Source organism: Pomacea canaliculata, linkage group LG8 (genome assembly GCF_003073045.1).
Source record: "Pomacea canaliculata isolate SZHN2017 linkage group LG8, ASM307304v1, whole genome shotgun sequence".
NCBI classification, from domain to species: domain Eukaryota; kingdom Metazoa; phylum Mollusca; class Gastropoda; order Architaenioglossa; family Ampullariidae; genus Pomacea; species Pomacea canaliculata.
In genome coordinates, this window is record NC_037597.1 from 2,190,579 (window position 1) to 2,212,607 (window position 22,029).

The 22,029-nt window shown below is 46.8% G+C and overlaps 1 protein-coding gene across 1 annotated transcript; it reads left to right on the forward strand.

Moving 5' to 3' along the window:
* Nucleotides 1-621: 621 nt before the first annotated feature.
* Nucleotides 622-21,610, forward strand: LOC112571019 (paired box protein Pax-1-like). The gene is made up of 3 exons (XM_025249798.1): nucleotides 622-2,255; nucleotides 18,716-19,109; nucleotides 19,190-21,610. Exons 1-3 carry the CDS (start codon nucleotides 2,252-2,254, stop codon nucleotides 19,698-19,700), a joined length of 909 nt encoding a protein of 302 aa, XP_025105583.1. The 5' UTR covers nucleotides 622-2,251; the 3' UTR covers nucleotides 19,701-21,610.
* The last annotated feature ends 419 nt before the right edge of the window (nucleotides 21,611-22,029 follow it).

The following is a 22,029-nucleotide window of genomic DNA, read 5'->3' on the forward strand; positions in this document are numbered from 1 at the left end:
TCACACGTGTCTAACTGCTTCATCTCCAGAAAGCATTGTCGGACACATTTCAACGATAATAAACGATGACAGCCTAGGTCAGGCAAAACTGAGATATCTATCTCTTCAAATAATCACTTGAGTCTGTTGAAGATATTTCTATAATACTTTTTTCCAAAAAAATAAATGATGAATTTCGGGCCTTATTTTTTAATCGCTAGTGTTAACTCGGTGTTAGCATGCATGTAGTCACGTGAGATATTTGTATAAATATATTTTATAGCGGCTCTGGGTAGTCTTATTTGTTTATCAGCAATGCTATACTAAATCAGTAGAACTAAGGAGAACCTATTTGCGAATTTTTATGAGGCACAGGCCACGCAGTTCACACTGCTACCTTTGTTGTGAAGTGCAGGCTCCTCTGATCATAAAAAACTGACAAAGCAGATAGGTGCGGGGATGATTACCTGTGTGTGTTGACAACAAAGATGGATGTCCTAAGATGAGCGAAACTCATAAATGAGCCATGTAAACAACTCATCCGTTAAAACACGCATGCAAAGCTCTGAAATAACAAAAGTCGAACAAACATTGTGTAAAAGAACTTTGTCTCAAATCGGAAAAACATTTATTTCCAAACGTCGAAGGCGTTGCAAAGATCTACTCGCGATCGGAATCTGCATGGGACCTCTACTCGCTTTTTTTTTTCTCGGATGAAAAACTATTTGAGGTTTTTAATTTGCGTTCCTGCTTGGAAAATTATAGAAATGTATCCTACCTGAAAAAGACATTTGAAAGAGCGAACATTCCGATGTGAAAATGGCGAGGAAAGCGCGGCAGACTCGAGGGTTGCACGAGCGAGGCGCTAAACTGCCGCAGCACGAGGCCAGATTGCAGATTGAGAGGTGCGTGACTTCACGAGCCATGGCGTTCTCTGCTGGATCATTCCTTCTGGTTCCACCTCACAGCCCACGGATCTCTTTCCAACAACTTTCCAGGTGCCGGCCGAACATTGGTTCCTTCTGGAACAAGCAGAGCGCCAGAGAGGGCGGAGCCAGCGGGGAGGTGACGGACGTCTGCGCCAATAGCAGCGCAGCAGGCTCATCACCGCGCGTGCAAGGAATGGCGGAGGGTCGGGTGGAGGGCCACTAAGCTGGCGTTACAAGAAAACAAAGGAGCAGGAATCGGAGAAAGATGAGAGAGCTGACCAGAGTGTCTGCCGCCAGATAGGTAGATGTCGTGAGTAGCGGGAGGGGGAGGAGTGGTGATGCTCCTCGGGTAGGACTGGAGGAACCTGCCCAGGATCCCTATAAGCGGGAGGGCGTCGCTTCGGGGCAAAACTGAAAACAAGTTCGGTTCTGGGTCTCCTCCCGTGCATCGATACGCACAGTCGCACTTCAGCGAGCGCGCACCCATTCGTCGCCTCAGCCCCCGGGTAGTCCACAGCCACAGTCTGGTTCCGGTGGTGGACTGGTGGACTGGCGTGTGAACTGTGAACTGTGAACTGCTGTAGCCGGTCACTTGTGTGTGAGGTGTGGACAGTCGGGTGCATAGTGTAAACACGGGTACTGCCTTACTTTGGATACCACGGTGCGCCGAGTGTGGAGCCGGTGATGCGACCAGGAGAGCCGCCAGGCTCGTGTTGCCAGACACAGGAGACGAGAGAATCAGTCGGAGCTTAATAGACAAGTAGATAAGACATACCAGGGAATCAAACAAACGATAGAAGAAAATAATATACAGGATACAAGAGAATCAGACACAGGATACAAGGGAATCAGACACAGGATACAAGTAACAATTTTGTTTTATTTGTCTTGTAATCAAGACACTACAGTGCTTACATTTGTTGTCCTAGGAATCCTCCTCCTGAATGACCAGTTGTTGACTGTTGACTGTCCTGTCTGTTGACCACTGGGGACAAGTCAGCGGAACAGACTGCGGTTACAACTAACACAGGAAGACAAGCCATCGAACACTGGAGTTGCCAACGAATTGTAAGAAAGTGTAACCAGGACACAAGTGAAGGATACCCGCCAGTAAGCACTGCTCACAAGGGTACTGAACTGTCACAACATCAAAGCGGGTATGTAACGGACACAACACCCGTAGTGAAGTCCTAACAACGCCCTCTGCTGGCAGCTACCACAGCTCCCTATTTTTTTATTTTCCCTGAGAACTGTGGGACTCGAACCTCATCACCCTGGAGCCTATCGCCACGGCCGCTTCCATCTTGCAGAACAACATCTCCCTGGAGTACGGCGCCTCACTCATGGGTGAGTACAAGGAGACTGATGTCTGTGTTTGCTTGTCTTCATTTTGTGTGATGTCCCCTCGCCACCAATGTACATCTGAACTCTCCCTCCACTCTCAAAGTCTGTCCTTCCTGTTCAAAGCTCGGTTTGGTAAATGTTTTTAGCGTCTGACTTGCCTCCGTCTAAAGACCTTCCCCAACTTGTCAGCTGTCTGAAAATCTGGGTAGTTTAGAGAAAATGTGCAGAAGTACATAATCTTGAAGGATAAAATCACTCACAAACGATACAAGGCCTCGTTTAGTAATTTTTTAATAATTGTTTTGTTAAGAATCAACGCATTTTCTTGAAATTTTAAAAAATGAAGAATATCTTCACTTTGTGTGCAGTTGCATGTTTCTGATTTCAAACTCAACAAGATTGTATTGTTGAAACAAATTTTAGTGAATTTTGTTTTAAGAGGTCTGCACTTGTTGAGTCAAAACTTCACAGGAATGCATGCATGATGAGTACAGAGTCCGGTGACTAGCGCCCACCTCCCACTGGATGTAAATATTTTTTGTGAAGTCCCCGCGGAAGATAATAAGGGTTCGGGTAACCTTTCTGATTAATTTAAATCAAATGTTGGAAAACCTTATATTAAACTTTTATTTTAAATGTTGTAAGTGTTCTTACCCGCTTCCGTTCCACTTGGAAACAATTTGGGAGAAATGACATTTTTACACATTTTCTGTGGTGAGAATGCGATGGACTCGTGAACTGAGTGGCACTTGAATCCAGGGATAACATGAGAAAATACTGGATGTCAGATGGGACCACATAGAAATAATTTCCAAGAGGTGAAATAGGACTGTATATACAGTAAATTTACAAGAAGTGAAAGAAGGACATAAAATACAGCGGATTACAAACTGAATCATTTATCACAGATTATATCTTAGAATAAAAGCAAACAGAATTTAACAGGCAATGTGACTGAGAGAACACGAGTCAGGACTTCAAAATACAACATGGTTGACAAGAAGTGTGGTGAGACTCCACATACAGTGTCATGTACAAGAAGTTAATTAAAATTTAATACACAATGTGGTTTACAGGATGTGAATAGGACTTAAAATGTAAAGTGATTTACAAGGAAGATAGGAAATAAGATTTAACTATTTGATATTTAAAAGTGAAGTAGGACTGTACATGCAATGTGATTTACAAGATGTGAAATGGGAATAAGCCTACAATAAGATTTACTGATGTGAAACAGAACTTTAGGTAAAAATGTGATTTACATGATGTGAAATCTGAGTAAAGGTACTGCAAGATATATATATATGTCGAGATGTGAAATAGGATTTAAATAATGATAACAGTTTTATTTTATTTGAAACAAATTAGTAAAATACTTAATAAGTTATTCTGACACGAAAAATGCAATATTGGATACATAGAGGAGTTAAAAGTGAGCCAGGTAAAACACGTTTTCTACAAACTAATTGTTTTTATTTGAAAGTAAACAGAACAGCAAAGTTTGTAACATGTTGTTGACGATGATCACAACGACTGTTGGAGCAAAACAACATCGACTTCCGACAATTTCCGACACTTTTTTTTTATACATCAACACACACACACATACACACAGACACACACACACACAATTGAAACACATTTGTATAAATGTGTTTACTTTTCCTTGCCTGTGAATAAATTAAACACTTAACATTGTTACTTAACAAATTCTGTATACGGAATAAAAATTAAAAATGATCAAAGACAGGAGAAAAACCTCAAGCTTTTTAAACAAATATTAATAGGACAGGTGCGGGTCAGAGAAATATGAAGGTGTGATAGAGGTGTAACAAAACAACACTACTGAAACTCATCCAGGACACGATCACTGTAATGTAACCATGACAACAAGACCGGACATTACAAGACCAGGACAGCAGGACACCTACCAAGTGTAATTTAACGAAGAGAGAATGTCTATTGTTTATCAAAGTAGGAAATGTTACAAATGTTGAGGTAGACACTACAACAAATAAGTCAAGTACAATGGGGACAGTTGGGAATAACAGTTTTTAATGAAGATGATGCTAGGATTCGCCATTGATTACATCGCCACAAAGATGAAATTACTTTTTAAAAAAGTGAAGACTTCAAACTCAATGTTGGTTGCCGGATAATTAGCAACATAACAACGAATACAATTTATCTGATTACAACAGTGGAATAAAAAGCTGTTTGTTGCTAAGATCGTAGTAAATATGTGATTACAAACCACAGGAGAGTCCTGCAGGGTTCATCTTGTTAAGGGATCTGTGTTATAAAAGTAAACTCACATAATAAAGGAAAACATTGTTGCTGATGGTGAACAGGCTTCTGCAAGCAGAATACAAAAATAACAAGTTATTTCATTTCACCTTATTTCATTGCAACTGCAGAAGTCTGGAATTTATTTTTCTTCCAAGCAAACCAAACTCCTGGAGGTTTGTTTACTTGGAAACTGTTATGGTCTACATCAGTTGTATCTGGCATCATATTCTTTGCAGACTTTTTTAGAATATTGTTTTCTCTTGTGTAGACCGTGATATTTATGTTCTAGACTTTACATTTCCTGAAGATGTTCTTTCTCAGTCTCAACTTCTTGGTGAGTTATACTGACAACATGTTGCATGCCTTGAGATAGACACCTGTAGACACCTGTAGACACCTGGCAGGCGATGTGGAAGATGTGACTGTATGTGGTGTTACTGAGGTCGACGACTCCACCTACATTAGTATTCAAACTGTGTGTCAGTTAGATAATTAACATACAACCCGCTAATGAACTAAAGTCCTGATTACACATGTCACGTGACCGATCAACGGACACTGCACACTGAGCAAATACATGTTGTGGTAGGCTGATAGGGTATGTAATGGTAAGTAATCCGACATGTAACGGTAGGTAGGCCGACACGTTAGGGGAGGTATGATAATAGGATATGTAATGGTAAGTAATCCGACATGTAACTGTAGGTAGTCCGATATGTAACGGTAGGTAATCCGACATGTAATAGTAGGTAGGCTGCTATGTAATGGTAAGTAGTCCGACATGTAACGGTAGGTAAGTAGACATGTAATGGTAACCATGTCAACATTAAGCTATCAGATGGTGTCAGCGCCAATCATCTGTGACCATCGGTCACGGCCTGGTGGCAACTGTGAACAGTCGATGCTTGTACTGAGATGTTTATTTTTTTAAATGTCGCTCTAAAACATTCTCTTTCACTTATTTTTGCTTTCTCTCTATTTCTCCTTCGCCCCATCTCTCTGTTTCTCCTCTTCCCCTCCCTGCTCTGTGTCATGAACACGAGAAATGTTACAATGTTACAATGTTACAATGATAGTATTTGTTACTCTGTAGTTTTTGTTTGTGGCGGATTGTTTATGTTCTGGGCCCATCGTACTGTGCGAATGTGTGTCTGTGTGTGTGAGATAGATTGTCACAGCCACACAAACACTTTTGTCGCACTATCAACTGTAGACCGGTGACCCGAAAAATAAACTACCGCAGTATGGAAGACAGGAACAAAAGAACAAAATAATTATTAAATTTACGAAATAAGCTCATGAAAGAATCAAGACCTGAATCCACAGAATGATCGAGCGATGAAATGAGTGAATGAACATGATTGTGGTGATGTAGTGTGATGTCATTTCCTTTAGTGTCGTCGGCTAACGACCCTCGTCATTTGACGAACAATGGGATGATAGCTTCTCTCATGTGAATGGGTGGAGGGAGGTGGAGGGCTGAGGTCAGGTTACACACAGCGAACCCCACTCGTCCTGAATGTCAGCAAACAACAGCATGTGAAGGGTGAGCGGTGCTCACTCCACAGACCGTTGCTGGTCTGTGATGGGGTAGTCGTGGCTGGCATGTAGTCAGCGGCATGCCGACTCTTACTGATCGTGCTTCCAGGTGTTAGGTGAGAGATGGAGAGAGAGAGGGGTTAGTGTACTACAGCCTCGCAATGAGAAAAACAGACTTCAGTCCGCATTACACACGAGACGGCGCTAGTGGCATGCGAACCATGTGCTTATTTTTCCCCTCTCTGTCTTTCTCTTTGTCTCCTTCTCTCACTCTGGCTCTCACTTTCTCCTCACCCATCCCTCTCTTTCCATTTCTTACTATTCGACTCCACCGTTTCTTTCGTTGTCACTCATTTAGAAATACTCCTCGTTGTTTATCCACACACTTCTTTGCAGCTGAGCATCTTTGAACTCGCACTCTGACCCCGACTGCCACCCGAACCCAACCCGTCTTTCTTCTTGGCGTGCATCACATAATAGATGACTGTTGTCCCCTCCCTCTCCCCCCATCTCCACCTTGCTCCCCTCCCAGCCGCGTATCTTTGTAGTGCTCCGCAGTCTGACAGCCTCCACCCCAGTCCAGCACCTCCACCCGGCATCCGACTACCTACTCTCGGGCTTCCACGTGTAACAGCAGACTCGCAGACTGGCAGACGGGAGGAAAGGGGGAGGCTGCGAGTTCCTCAATGTAATCTTACAAACAGTTGGGCTTCTCTCTCCTCCTCAAGAAAACAAAAGGCAGTTGGTGCTCTCATGCACTCGGCGCCTTCGGTCCCACGGTTGTTGATCCCGCTTCACTCGCACGATTTCAGTTGCAGGTCACCATGTCTGGCATCAGTCAGTGCCGGTTACCTGCTGACAGTTATTTAATGTCAGCTCCATCGCCTCCGTTATTTACTGTCATTAATGTCCTGTCCTCCCAGCACCCGCAGCCATCACTTGCAGGTACCCGAAACTCGATGTTGCGATAGGGTCTGACGATAAGTGACTTTCTGTGTACACGGGAGGAGAGGGGTACTCGGGGTGGAGGGGTGCACAGCTCAGCAAGCATTTGTTTCAATTTTGTGAGCAGGGTGTCGGGTGGCACACAATCGCGTGGATCTGTAGTGTTCGCGGGCCACTGAGTTCACCCGAGGCTCGCCTCCCAACAGTCGCTAAGCTGCGAGCGTTTGTTGAGACCCGCGCTCATCCGTGAAACCTGCTTCTCACGCAGTTTGTTTGTTTGTTTATTTTGTAGACCTTTGTTGCTATAAGGTGGCTTGACACAGACAACTTTGCTGCTGTCATGATATATATGTCAAGTAGCATGATGGCGCAGAAATTATTTCAACATGGCAGTATCGTATTTACAGTTTTATGAGGCTTACCGGTTGAGTGCAGATAAATAAATACAAATAAATAAAGGGGAGTGACAAGAGCGCTGTTGTGAGGGACAGGACAGTGAAGACATCATGTCTACTAAAGTATTATTGTAATATCCATAAATAAAGTTTCTTAGACAACCATACAAGCCGATTATTAGTAAATAAATAACAATGTAATCAAGTCTGTATACACAAAAAGACTTCTCAATAATTATTCTCTTGAAAAGGTTCCTGTCAAGGCTCTATTCCTGGTGCATGGAACTTTTAAAATTTTCTGTATATTTTCAAAACGTTTCAACAGCTTTAGCTACCCGTTGAACATAAACAATAACAGTAGTAACGGATATAATCGTTTAAAATTATAGCACGCGCTATGTCTGTAAGTTATTTTTGAGATCATTTCTAGACATTGTGTTTGATGTTTCCATTCGTCCATGGAAATTGAGATGTTTGCCGAATAAATCTGCGAGTGCACTGTCCGGGTACCGTACTAGGGTATGATAAATGGTCTGCAGGTGAGTCCTCCAGTCTACAGGGTATTGATGACGTCAGCAGGTGGCAAAATCCTCGTCGGTGCAGTTCATCTGCTAAGTTCGACAATCTGGAATGTCCTGTAGAAAGTTGTCTCCCTTCCTCGCGACAGGTGTGGGGTGGGACGGCAGTTCTGATTGCGTCATGTGAGTGCCAGCGACAACTGCAGGGTGGGCAAGTGTGACATCACGTGACCGCAGGACACGCCCAGACAGCAGCGAGCAGTCACCTGCCACTGGCCGACCCTTACCCGGGGTGGCAAGCGTGAACTGGTGGCGGATGCACGCACTACTCGGGGTGGGAACGGCTGGTGATAAATGGGGACAGTAGCCAGACATCGGTCATGTGACGATGACGTCAAGACTGAACGTGACACTGGGCGTGGCCTGCACCACGTGACACACTGATTGACACCATCGTTCCTCGACCCCTGAGGCAGGAGCCCGCCTTCTACCACTGCCACGTCGTCGTCGTATTGTACCTCGGGGTTACACCCTGGCTTTGACTACCGACATAGATACTGAAAAAAGAAAAAAAGAAAACACAAGAAGCAGGTAAAGGGTTAGTCAACGGAGGAGAAGGGGTGTGCGGGAGGGGTGGGGACAACGGGTGGTGTAGGGGAGACTGAGGTAACATGGACAAGGCTCGGGTGGGGTGTGGGGAAAGCGCACTACCAAATGTAATACTAAATAATTGTATAACTGCGGTAGTAAATATGTTGTAAGTACAGCAGTTTGCGGCCTATGCTCACTGGGGGTGAAAATAAATTATTAATAACAATAACAATAACAACAACAACAACAACAACAAAAATAAAAAAATAAATAATAATAACAACAACAACCGCCAGGAAGCTGTTTAGTCTGTAGTCTGTGTCCGGCTCTCGGATATGGACGTGCATTCATTTTGGTTCCATGACAATTTGTTACAGAAGTTAATTAGTCGTTTTTTTAAAATGTAGCGAGATTTTTTTTTTTTTGCTGTTACCATAAAGAGCACAGAATACAGGGGGGGGCTTCTTTGAAATAAATATCAATAATTATTTGTCATTAGAGAGGATCACTCACGTACACGTTACTTCGCCTTGTGACCAACACTCAGTTCTGCGATTTTCGGTTTGCTTTCAAAAAATAGTTTTTTGTTTCTTTCTTTCTAACCCTCGGTATTCCTCGTTCACTTAATATTTTTTCGCTGTTTTACGGAAAAAACCAACTGAAAGTAATAACCGGCTTTGTCAAGCTACGACTCGCAATGAAAATGTTTTGTAAATTGTCCTTTTTGTGTATAAATAATTGTTTGTTGTGTAACGGTTGTCTCTGTTATGACACTTGTCATGCACTGTATTATTTTATCACTGTTTATCCAGTGAAAGTAGTGTTTTATCTACAGATGTGGCATTACTGATATCGAGCATGTACAATAGGATTACAAGTGTATTACTGACATTACAATAGGATTACAAGTGTATGACTGACAGAGCAGTGTGATCATACAATTACAAGTGCATTACTGACATTACAATAGGATTACAAGTATTACTGACAAGCACCAGTTTGCATTAAGATTAAGCAAGTATTTTGTTTGTCACTTGTGTGTATTAGATGAGAACTTTTACAAATAACTTTTAGAAATAACTGACTTACCTGCAGTCAGAGGGCGCTTCACTATACCTGACTGAAATCGTTTTTCCAGGTGTTGGCTGTCTTGTTTAAATAAGTTACCTGCAACACGTGGAAACTTCGATGAAAGCTGTTCTGAAATCCTGTTCTTAGTTCTCTCCGTCCTCACCAAAGATCGTTTGTCATTTCTCCTCCCCGGTCAGAATGTTTTTCGTTCTCTCAGGTTTTGTTTGCAGACTTCCACAAACTTATTTCCTGTTTCTATTCATCACAAGATCGCATCATCTGTTTCTATTTGAAGGTTATCATTGAAGTACAGAGAGGGTCCGGATGACCGTGTTGTCTTTTTGTTTCATTAATCATATTTTTGTGAAGAAAATCTTGTCAACACGCAGTAAATTCCGCGATTTTACTATTATTTAATTACCATTGTTATAAAGTCGTTAAGCCCTCAGTTAAAAGTATTTATAAACAATGAAGATTATTTCTGCCCCCAAACAAGAGTTTATGTGGGGGGGGGGAGAGAAGGTGAGCGTTTACCTCCCCATCTTCATCATTCCATCTCATTTTCCCGACACAAGGTGAGAATAAGTTAGCGGTTATCCGACTTTCTCTCTATATATAATATACTTTTAGTGTGAGTGTGAAGTATACACCCTGTCATTTCTAGAAAATCTTGTTGCCGTCTGTGCCGCGGACTTTGTTTCAGGGTTGTGTTACCATTCGGATGTATTGTCCCCACATGTTGCCCCACAACTTGCTGACCTGGTGCCTGGGTGTCTCCTCCCTGGTAAACGGGTGGCAACACACTCAGCTAAAAACACTCGAGTATCAGAGTCAAAAGAGAAATAAAAGGTCTTGTGACTGGGTGGAAGGAAAATTAACGGATGCAACACATACATGTAGCGTCGTAAATCACACAGGGAGAAAACTGTTCATAAAAAGACAGAAAACTGAAAACGTTTGGGTAAAATAAAATTTGTCAGAACTAGAATCTGAGAGCAAAACATAAAACAGAACTGAAACTTAAAGTCTATCTTTACAGCCAGAACCCAAGCCTTATAATCGCCAGCCAAGTGTGTGAGAGGAACCTCGCGAGATAACACCAGCCCCGCTCCTTACTCCAGTGTTACTGATGTGGATTACAACAAAATAAAAATAACAATAAAAAATAATCCCACGACAGATGAGAAGTGAGGGTGGCGACGACTTTGAGACATTCCGTTATAAAACGAAATTTGTGTTTTTGTCGGGTGGACATTACTACTGATAAATATAATTATATAGATATGTCACAAGTGTTGTGCTGAGTAATTCTTGTCTACCTACGGAGGTCCATTAGCTGATGTCGGTAAATATTTGCTGAACAACTGCTAGCATCACATGTCGGCTAATTAATTGTTGTTGAAAAATATTGGCTGATGAACATTTAGTGTCGATGAATGACCTGAAGAGCGAAATATAATTATGTTTAATAATATCTACAGCAATTTCAGGAAAATAACAAATGATATATTGTGCTTGATTTTCTTTATTATTATTATTATTATTATTATTATTATTATTATTATTATAATAATAAACATTTATCTTTCGGATGGACACTGTTCTGGGAAGTTGATATTTTAAAACATGGAATCACGTGACGATAACGGTACTAGACGCAGGTTGTAGTCACTGGTGTGCATCACGGGCGGCGGTTGCTTTCTCTGTGGTCCAGTCCCCCCACACGACTACCAGACCGCGACTGTCACTCTGACCCTCCCCCCCAGACCTCCTGTGAGTAGCTACCTGTGCTGCCCTACCTGTGGCAGGTGTTTAGTGGCGCACGGGTGTATTTCTGTCGCTCGCAGGTGACTTACCTGATGGCGTGACCACGATGCAGGTGTCGGTGCTGCAGACGCAAATCACGCGGTGCACGTGCATGGTCGGTGTTCTTTTGATCGTGCGCAGATGAAAGGAATGCTTTGTGTCGGAGATCGGAGAGGCTGGGCTGGGTACACAACAAGTGTGGTGCTTTGCTGTGGCTGCCAATCAGTGAATATGCTTATTATGCTTACCTCAGTCTGGAAACAACAGAACATACCTACTACATCTCTACAACTTACACAGGATAGCAGGATAGTTTTATACCTCCAGGGTTAGTACACTATTCTATGGTACACAGTCATTAGGAACAAAAAATGTTCCACACTTGACCGTTAACTCATCTCAACAGGTTTTTGTATACCGGGGTCACGCAAAATCCATTTGTGATAATTAGGTCAAGCGGGCGTTTTAACTAGGTCAGGAATGTGCCGTATCTGGGTCAAGATATGCAGGGAGCAGTACCGACAAAAGTCTCAAAAAAAGGTCGGGTGCCCTGACAGCGGCTTTTTGTTGTCGTGTATAAATGTTGAATTGTACAAATATTTATGCAAGCATTGACGTTGCTATGGTAACGCCTTCAAAATCTGTCAAGAGCTGTTTGTAGCTTTTAGTAGGTATGTGAGTGGATTGTTCTACCTGCGTGTTCACAAGGGGAACAGTTTCCAGGAGAATTGTGGTATGTTATTTATCAGTTCATTTTGTGGATGAATTAAACACTAATAGCAACCTTTGAGTAAACAAAAACAACAAAGTGACTCGCTCATCTCAGAAGATACTGACAGTCTGATGTAAATAAAGTGTAGACATTTGTTATGGCGGCCGTCCTCACCAGTCATGTATTTTTACCACAACCAAATTCTTCAGGTCCTAAAGGCCTGTCTGCCAATTAATATTACATTTCTTCAACCTCAGACTTTTATTTAAATGTTGAAAAAATCTGTAGATACAAGACGTGTTTCTGCAAGAATATACTCTTTGTTCTGTTGATATATCTTCCTTACCGAACTCTATTCCTACAGCCCTGTGTAAAGCTCAGGAATGTGTCGATGTAACTGCTTCTGCACGTGGGTAGACTTGTCACCTGACGGTTTTCATACCTAGAAACGCTGTAGCTCTGTAGATTCTTACCTGTGGAAGTATATATATTCTTATCCAAACTGTTTCTACAGACCTGAAGGTGTGAGAGGCCGGGTGCACGCGCCTTGCTTCTCACGACAGGAGGTAGGAGTGGAGTGACCTCTAGGGGTCAGCACAGGAGATAATGGAATTAGCCCGGGTACTGTGCGGGATCCCCTCCTGTCTTATCGGCGAGGTAGGGAGAGGACAAAGTACCGACTCACCTCACATCTTTCCTTTCATCGATCGCAGCGCCGCCTGTCGGCGATACATCGTCAGGCGGCGAACACCGGACTTCTTTGAAGTGGCCAGATGGGGGGTAGGGGGCGACTAATTGTTCACCCCCTTCTCCCACTGATGACCCGACCATGGAACTAACACTAACAATGACAATAAACATGTTGATGTTTGGTGAGATGCTGGGGCCGAGCAGGAGACACGTGACTAGCAATATTGAAGCAAAGTTCTTTCTGTTTATTTACTTATTGATTACACATTGAAAAATAAATTGTCGCTGATTTGTTTCAAACAACAGCGACACTCGGGTATGTTTGCAACCGTTCGCCGATTTTTCTGGCGATGCCACCAAACTCTAATTATTCGTCATCTTTCTGTCATCGCTGCTGTCGTCAACTCACCTTCAGGACCGTGGTGACCTGTGGCTTGTCGGCTGCATGCAGTCGTTAGTGATGACAGAAACACCTGCACAGATGGCTAACACCCAGCAAGTCAGTGAAGCTTCAAATATTTGAAAGGCATTTCGGTTGACTGTTACACGGTGTCCGGGTACCTGGTCCATGGCCACCAGTCAGGCGGTCCGCGCTGTGACTAGTGGATAGTGGATAGTGGATAGTGACTAGTCCAGTAGACACTCTGCTGGCTGTGGTCGAGATCCCCCGTGGGGAGAGGGGTCTGTGGATGGGGGGAAGCCAGAGGGGGACGAAGGAGAAGCTGGGAGGAGTGAGGTGGGACCAGACGCAGCTTAACAACAGAAGTCTGTCCCGGAGACTGAAAATAAATTTCTTGAAGTTTTATGTTCAGCGTAAGCAAAGATGCCCAGGACAAAGATGTAGAAGTCCATATGTGGAAAATCAATCAATCAATCAATCAATCAATCAATGCGATGCCGACCAAGCTGTCGACTGGTCAATTGGCTAATCATTCATAAACAACTCGCCGTTCCGAAGAGAAGATGTGTTCGTCTGTGTGCTTGGAGGCAAAACATGACTCAGCGAGGGTGGGGAGGAGAGGGTGGGGATGGGCAACCCTCCATGTCTGCTTCTCTGGGCCAGTCCCAAGCAGTTAATCATCAGGACATTGGACACATCGTAAAAGAATCCCAGCAGACATTTCCTTTCGTCTATATTGGTCTTGTTTATTTTTCCTCACTCTCTCTAGGATGTAAGTAAAGTGTAAGTTATTTTGGAGGTAATTCTAGTGATCCGTTATTCACTTTGCCGGCCACAAATCTCGCCCCGCGGTGAACTGAGTCTGGCAGTCGGCAGACAAATCTCTGCTGGCGAGTGTCCCGCTAGAACTGCAGGCGACCTTTGACCCTCATGCACGATCTGCACCAACCTGCGGTCCACCGATGGTTTGTGGGAACTGCGACTACGCCCACCACGACTGCTCATGCGTGAAGCGAGCTGTGTTCGTGCGCCTGATCCGATAGAGCGCGTCACCGTGTGGCGTCACGTGGCGAGGGTCTAATGGCGCGCGTGACGTCACCCAACATGTAACCCCGTGTAACCCTGTGACGTGTCGGGTGATAGCGGGGAGCAGTTACGATAGACACTAGAATAGAGTGTCGGGTGCACGCCATCACGATAGCAGGACACTCGGTGGGCGGCACAGCAGCTACAAATTGTCGACTGTCACATGACCAGAGGTCGAGAGGATGTTTCAGGTTTACAGCATCGTGCGGTGCAGCCAGCGGGATAAGGCTCTCGCGGATTTGGTTGCGCACCATCTATAAATCCTCTTGTTTCTGGCATCTGGCGCTACACCTCCAGACAACCTGACGGGAAAACAAAACAGACACCAACATTCATCTCTGGGGTGAGCTTCTACCCACATTCATCTCTGGGGTGACATCCTACCACGAGCTAATATCCCTGGACTGCTGGCAGATGATTTTTTCCAGTTAACTACAAAGCTTCCGGTTTAGTCCCATTCTTTGTTTAGGCTCGCCGAGACTAACAGCGGAGAACTTCGCAAGAGACAAAGCGTTGGTCGCGGCAGACAGACTGATGACAGGTTTTCAGTGAGTTTACTCTTGTGAGCTGGAAAATAAGGCAATGACTGAGCTGTGAGGGTCAGTAAGTTTTTAATTTCGTGAAAATTTTTTTTTTTTTTTGCTCAACGTTTGTGAATCAAGGTTTTGCAAGGAAGTTAACCCATCTCATACTCCTGTGTGGTCTCTTTAACCCCTTATGTTCGAGACTGCTGTTCAGTCTCACAATGAACATGATGTGAACTAAGCAAGTCTGCAAGTATCGAGAGGTTAAACGAATATTTGACATCAGTCTCGTCAACCAAGAATCGACTGAGTACAGGATCGTCAGCGGTCTCGTCAAGTCTTTGTCGAGGATGTTTTTCCGCTCGCCACCCCGCCAGACTGTTGTGTGGTTATCGCCGCACCCTGCCTCCTCCACAATCTGCAGGCGAGTTTCCCTCCCATCGTCTGGTGGCGAGGAAGAGGGTGGGGAGGAGGAGGAAGGAGCGACCACACACAGCTGGATGCTGGTGCTGTGTCTTTCAGCAGGCATGGCTGACGGCAAGTCTTTTACCCACAGTGCACCGCGCGGTGTGATAGCGCCCGGCCTATCTGCCAGCCCGCACCCGGGGCCTACCCTTCCCCCCACTTATCGTCCGCTCATGATTATAAGAAGTTGCGGGAATATTTTTGACGGAGTTGGAGTGAGTAACGACACCGCACCTGGAGGGAATTGATATTTCGTCCGTAATCATAGCAACACCTGCAAGTCGATCGCTCCGGACTACCTCCCTTTACTTTCTATGGACTGCACGCGAGAGAGAGAGAGGGAGAGAGGGAGGAATATCAGGTGGGTTGGTAGTTGAAGGGTTGAAGAGTAGATGACAGTGTGGGAGTGAGTGAGAGCATGAAGGTGTCTTCGTGTGTTTGCGGAGGGGAATGTAGGAGGGAGAAGCAACAGGTTGATGAGGTTTTACAACGAGGTGCACCCGACATCATGGATCCGAAGATTTCCTCGTTATATCATTTTTGTAAAAAGGCAAATTGGATCTCAAGCAGGTGGCATTTCAAGATATGGGTTTTAAAGAGGTGTCTCGCAATATTGGCAACAGGATCTTGTGACTGCGCCATCTACCTTTGTTGTGTTTTATTACAGTTTGTGGACATGGCTACCCGGCCAACGGCTTATGACGTCACCTAGGTGCACGCTAGGCATCTACCTCGACGTTTGTCGTGACTACCTAGTTGTTTGTTTGTTTTTACATCACTGACAATGTTGTGTGAATACTCTGCGAGACGTGACATGACATACTAGTGATTTGTGACGTAGCTGACCGCGTTGTGGGAGTGGCCGACAAAGTGTGACGTGACTCACCATTTGTGACGTGCTTAGAGGACGATGACGTAAGTGGTGTGCGACCTGACTACCTTCAGGATAAGTGACTCACGTACCTACTGGTGTGTGGTCGACCACCTGGCGGTCTATGACGCATCAGTGACATACAACAGCAAATCGAAAACAGATTAATCAGATAAATCTCCCATGTTGGACAGCAGGTCAATAGGTCATGATAGTGAACTCTGTGCTGTAAACCCACCCCATCCACCCTCCACCCCATCCCGAGGTGCACACTGAGAGAGAGAATAGAGAAGTTCGCACCAGGCCAAGAGAGCGAGAGGAAAGATTCAAAGAAACGTTTACAACCGTTGGAAGACTCGCCCCGGAGGAGGTTGGGTCCATGGCGGATGATGTTCCACCCTTCACGCGCCGGATGAGAACCGGGGATTGGTCTTGCTGCTGATGATACCCGGATCATGAGAGAAAGAGAGAAGGAGAAAGAGAATAATCAGTTGATATTTACGGCATCTATCGTGATGTCTGGCGTTTGGTGTGACGTGACGTACTGCGTCACGAGGACGACCAGCGCTGGCTGGCTGGCTGGCCGTGTGGACGGCGGCCAAGGTGTGCGGCCTTATCTCGAGTATGCTGATGTAGTGGCCTGCCCCCACCCCATCACACGGCGCCCTATCGCTGGGTGTCGGGGGGACACGTAGCGCCGTGCTGATAGGGCTACCTCCCTGGCGGCCACGTAGCCGTGAAGTCACGTCTTCAAAATTGCCTTCGCCTGTGCGGCCCTCCGTGGGCGGCGGGCTCGGCCCCTCCCTGGGAATGTGCGGCTCCCTCCCTCCATCTCCACCAGCCTCCCGCCCGCCAAACACTTCCTCCTCTGCTGCCGTCTGATCGATGAGAGAAACACTTCCCGCCATGCTTGTGACACACAGGCTCGTCTCCCTGCTGGGGCCACGTCACTTCCTGTTATTTATGTGTGACGTAAACAGCGCACAGTGACATCCATACCAACTACCAGTCATCTGCACACAGGGTACGAGGCTGTGTGCCGAGAGTTGGACAGATCATGCCCTACCCTTTCACACAGACAGGGTGGTGTGGGGGGAGAATATGAGATGAGGGGAGGATGGAGGCAGCGAGCGATGGAGAGGGGTGTGGATGTTTTACGGAGGTCAGGCTATCTCGGGGCAAAGCACCCCGCGCTCTAAAAAACAAAAAAAAGTCCTACATTATGTCCGACAAGAGATCCGAACCCAGAACATCCAACACTCACTGAATTTGTGACATGCGCTAGCGGACCACCCGAGAGAGAACAGTATACAACATACTACACCCCGGTTATCTCACCTGTGGAATGCTGTGAACGCCAGATGTTTTCAGAGGGAGGAGCAGGTGTACACAGTGTGAACTGTACAAAACTGTTCACTAAAGACTGAACGGTTAGAACGGTTGAGTGGACGGTCGTGTGGCGCACTCTGTGGTCGTTACACTGTCCTTAGGTCTCTGTCTCATCGACATTCACATTAACGACAGCTGACGACGGTTGGCGAGGGAGTGGATGTGTTGAAAAAGAAAGGGAAGGTGGTGAAGCAAACGTGGTGGGGGAATAGAACTGGAGACAGACATTTTGTAAGTTGAGATGCCGGGCTCCAGCTTAGCTTATTCAGACCAACAACAAACAAACCAACAACAAACAAACAAACAAATGTACAAATTATTTTTACACTCCCCTATCAGCTTTCTACAGTTAGTAGAGAGTAGACTAGTGGTAGTAATTAATTTTCATCACATGGATGATGTTACTTTTGTGATTGACTGTCATAATAATGACACTCCACAGCCACTGACAGGATGACAGTCACGTGACTGACATGACAAGTGTATATTGAACAGACATGATACATGTTGGCACTGGACACTCATTGAGTTGATGAGTCCTACGTTTGACTGTCGGACACAATCGCCTGTGTACATGTCGGACACAATCACAATCACACCTATGTACCTGTCACACACGAGTGATCGGTAACGGTCACTTTGAATGTCGGACGCCAAAGGTAAGTGGCTGGCCGACACCCAGGTAGGTAAGCCGCTCGACATGGCCGCCACAGGCCGGGTGCGTGTAGCAGACTACCACACTACCCCCAGATACATTTTCTTTAAACGGTGTTAGTCCCTCCCACTCCACCTCCCTCCGTCACGTGGGCATTTGATGAGTGCGCTGGACGATAAATCTGCTGACTTCCCCTGACGGGCGGTGCCAGACAGGCGGCTCTTCCACTTCCGTGTGACTGCGCATGCGCGGGCAGGATTTATGACTGAAACTGAAGACAAGGGAACTCGCTTTTTGCCGGAGCACAATATGTAATGCAGCGCCACAAGGCACGAGACACGAGTGAAGCTTCTCTCTCTCTCCTGTGTGAATGAATTACAACCGTTAGCCATGTTTCTATTTATAGTATCTGTAATGGTGGGCGGGACAGGGGGGGGGGAGCATGTTGCTGACGACATTCTGATCTGCTCTTTGTTCCTCCTCGCCTAACGTGTTGCCATGCTTGTCTGTCCCCCAGAGCACCAGACTTACGGGGAGGTGAACCAGCTGGGCGGGGTCTTCGTCAACGGTCGACCCCTCCCCAACGCCATCCGCCTGCGCATCGTGGAGCTGGCGCAGCTGGGGGTGCGGCCATGTGACATTTCCCGCCAGCTGCGCGTGTCGCACGGCTGCGTCAGCAAGATCCTGGCCCGCTACAACGAGACGGGCTCCATCCTGCCGGGGGCCATCGGGGGCTCCAAGCCGCGCGTCACCACGCCCAACGTCGTCAAGCACATCAAGTCGTACAAGGAGCGGGATCCCGGGATCTTCGCCTGGGAGATCCGAGACAAGCTCCTGTCTGACGGCATCTGCGACAAGTACAACGTGCCCTCCGTCAGCTCCATCAGCAGGATCCTGCGCAACAAGATCGGGTGTGGGGGAGCTGCTGGGCCAGGGGGAGCCTCCAACGGTGTGGGTGGCCCGGGAGGAGCCGGGAGCGGCCCGGGAGGAGGAAGCGGCAGCAGCAGCCCCTCCCAGTCCCAGCAGATCGATCTCAAGTCTCATATGGGTATGGTGGGCCCCAACCCGGTGCTCCGGGGCCCTCGCTGTACAATCAGTTCTACCCGTACTCGTGCCCGGCGGCTCCTCCCATGCCGTCCCCCATGTCTCCGTCACAGATGGTACCCCACCCCCATCATCCTGGCCACCCGCATCACCACCCTCCTCACCCGCAGCACCAAGCACCCATGGGTCCCGGTATCCCAGGCATGACCGGTCTGCAGGGCAAGAACCCGGGTGGAGGCTCCACCTGCATGGTGCGCGCCTGGCCCTCCTCCCACTCCGTCCATGACCTGTTGGCCTTCCGCGCCCCGCAGTCCATGGGTCAGCACATGCCCGTGACCCCGGAGTCCATCAACGCCGCGGCCGGCATCGGTCACCACCACCATCACCACAACCCGCACTACAACATGTCCAACTACTACATGAAGCCGCCCATGTCGCCCATGTACCTCCAGAGCTGAGGTCACGCTCTTACCGGCCCTGTCGGCCTTGACCCGCGGCTGGCCTGACGAGAGTCCTTGACCTTAGCTGCGACTAGAGAACGCCAAGCAGGTCGTCCGGAGATCGGAGAGTGAACAGGATAGCGAGGACCCTGGCGACTGAGCTGCAGGATGGCGGGACAGTTCCGGACATCGTCGTCCTCACCTCGGGCAGAAGTCATTGATTGCAGAAACCTTGTAGCAGCTGTTCCTCCATCGCACGTTCCTGAGATGAAAGTCGCCGCCTGATGATCAGCGAGGAGGCAGGTGTGAGGAGTACGTCCTGCCCGAGCGGCTCTAGACGAGGGCCTGGCGAGGACGCTGCTTGTGTCAAGGGATGGTTTAGTCACGTGGTAGGCAGTCACGTGGTCAGTGTCGTGACAAGTGTGACCGCTGGAACAACTATCGTGATAAGTGTGACCACTGAAGTCAGGACAAACTGTAACAGCTGGGACAACAGTCACGGACAGAGTGTGATGGCGGGAACAGTTGTCGTGGGCAGGTGGCTGTGGCCGCTGTTACAACAGTCGTGGACGACGACAGCTTTGACAATTGTCGTGGACAATGCTAGCGTGACAACTGTCGTGAATCAGTGATCAAGCACTCGGACGATTGCCTCGGATTATGGTCTACAGCATTTTAATCAAATGATAGATATGCGTGTGACTCCAGTGTGTGCACCTGAGTGCGTGCGTGTGTGTGTTATGCGCATATGTGTGTGTGAGAGAGAGAGAGTGAGAGCGAGAGCGAGATTGAAAGAAAAAGAACAAAAGCAATTGATTTCTCACATCTCTCCCTGTGTGTTCAACTGTCCACAAAGCCGACATGATGCTGATGCAGTTGTCGGGAAGCAGCGATAGTCCTGCATCGTCGCCCTGTATCGTTGCCGTGTGTATACATCCGCGTGGACTTCTTTCTTCCTCTTTACACGTGTGTCACGTGCCTCCACCACCCGACCAACTAGTCCCGAGGTTGTGTAGCGGTGTCCTGCCCACTGACTTCACAACTCTCAAGTGTAGCTAGTGTATCCGTGCATCACGCAGTGCACGTTGCCATGGACCTCTCGGCGTTGCCAGGTAACGTGTTGCTGACGTCACCATGCAGGTCACACTTCTGATCTTGACTTTTTCTGCGTGACGCGTTCATTCACGCGTGTCCGAACTGATGGAAGCTTTCGTCACTGCATGGAGAACTCGGTGAAAGAAACAACAACATTGAACTCGGTTTGTGGAGACTGAAGGGTGGGCAGGGCGGGTGGTTGTTGCTGGTTGGTCCGGTCGGGAGGGGAACTCTGAATTCTGAAGGATGAACGAACGTTTAAATGATTCGTACGAAAGTTGGGTAAAATATGTGTGACGACAGTTGTCGTTTAGGTGCCAGCTTTCGTTGCCATGGCAACACGAGGCTGCAATAAGCAGAAACGATGTGATGGCGACATCTTGCATCATTGTCGTTCTTCACCCGATCCCCTTCCCTCCCCCCCTGTCCCTGTTTTCTTATTAGCGTGTGTGTTTACAGTAAACAAGCAGACGATGCCGTCCAGGTGAGTCAACTGACGAAAGCCGCCGTGAATTGTCTCCCCTACAACGAAATGTCGGCCGACACCGAGTTTGTGTGTTTTGTGTCCTGACCGACATAAGTTCCCCACGTGCCTTATGTCTGACATTACCTAGTCCCTCCGTGACTTGTCTTGACCGACACGATTCCCCGATGTGCCTTACGTCTGACAATACATATTCCCCATTCCCCTGATGTCTTGACGGATTCCCCGGAGCTTCCTGTTGCATCGCGTGCACTCACGCACGTCACTCGTCCTGAGTGTGGTGACGTGACGGTTGTCATCAGCGATGTCTGCCTTGTCAATAAATTTCGTTGTGTATGACTGTTTGATACACCTGTGTTCTATTTTTATTACTTGGTGTGACAGTTTGTGAGAGAGCGTGCTCGGAAAGGCTTTTACTGTGAGCTGTGTGGACACTGTGAACTTGCATGTGGAAAAAATGTGTGAAATATGTGAATACGTGTGTGGGTGTAAATTATATACACCTATGTGTGTTACATCAACAATACTCAACTGTTTGTGTAGTGTGTGTTACAGAGTGACGTAGAGAGGTAAAGGGCGGATAGGCGAGGGTTAATTACTCGTGTAATTACAGGTATATGCATGTCAGGCTCTCGCGCTGCGAGCACGTGCAAGCGAATACTCACTCATTATTTCTGGTACGCGAAAGAACACAGGTTGGGGGCAGGGTGGGCAGGGAGAGAACCCTGGGAGAGAACCCACCCAGAATGTCACGCAAAGGAAGAAAGC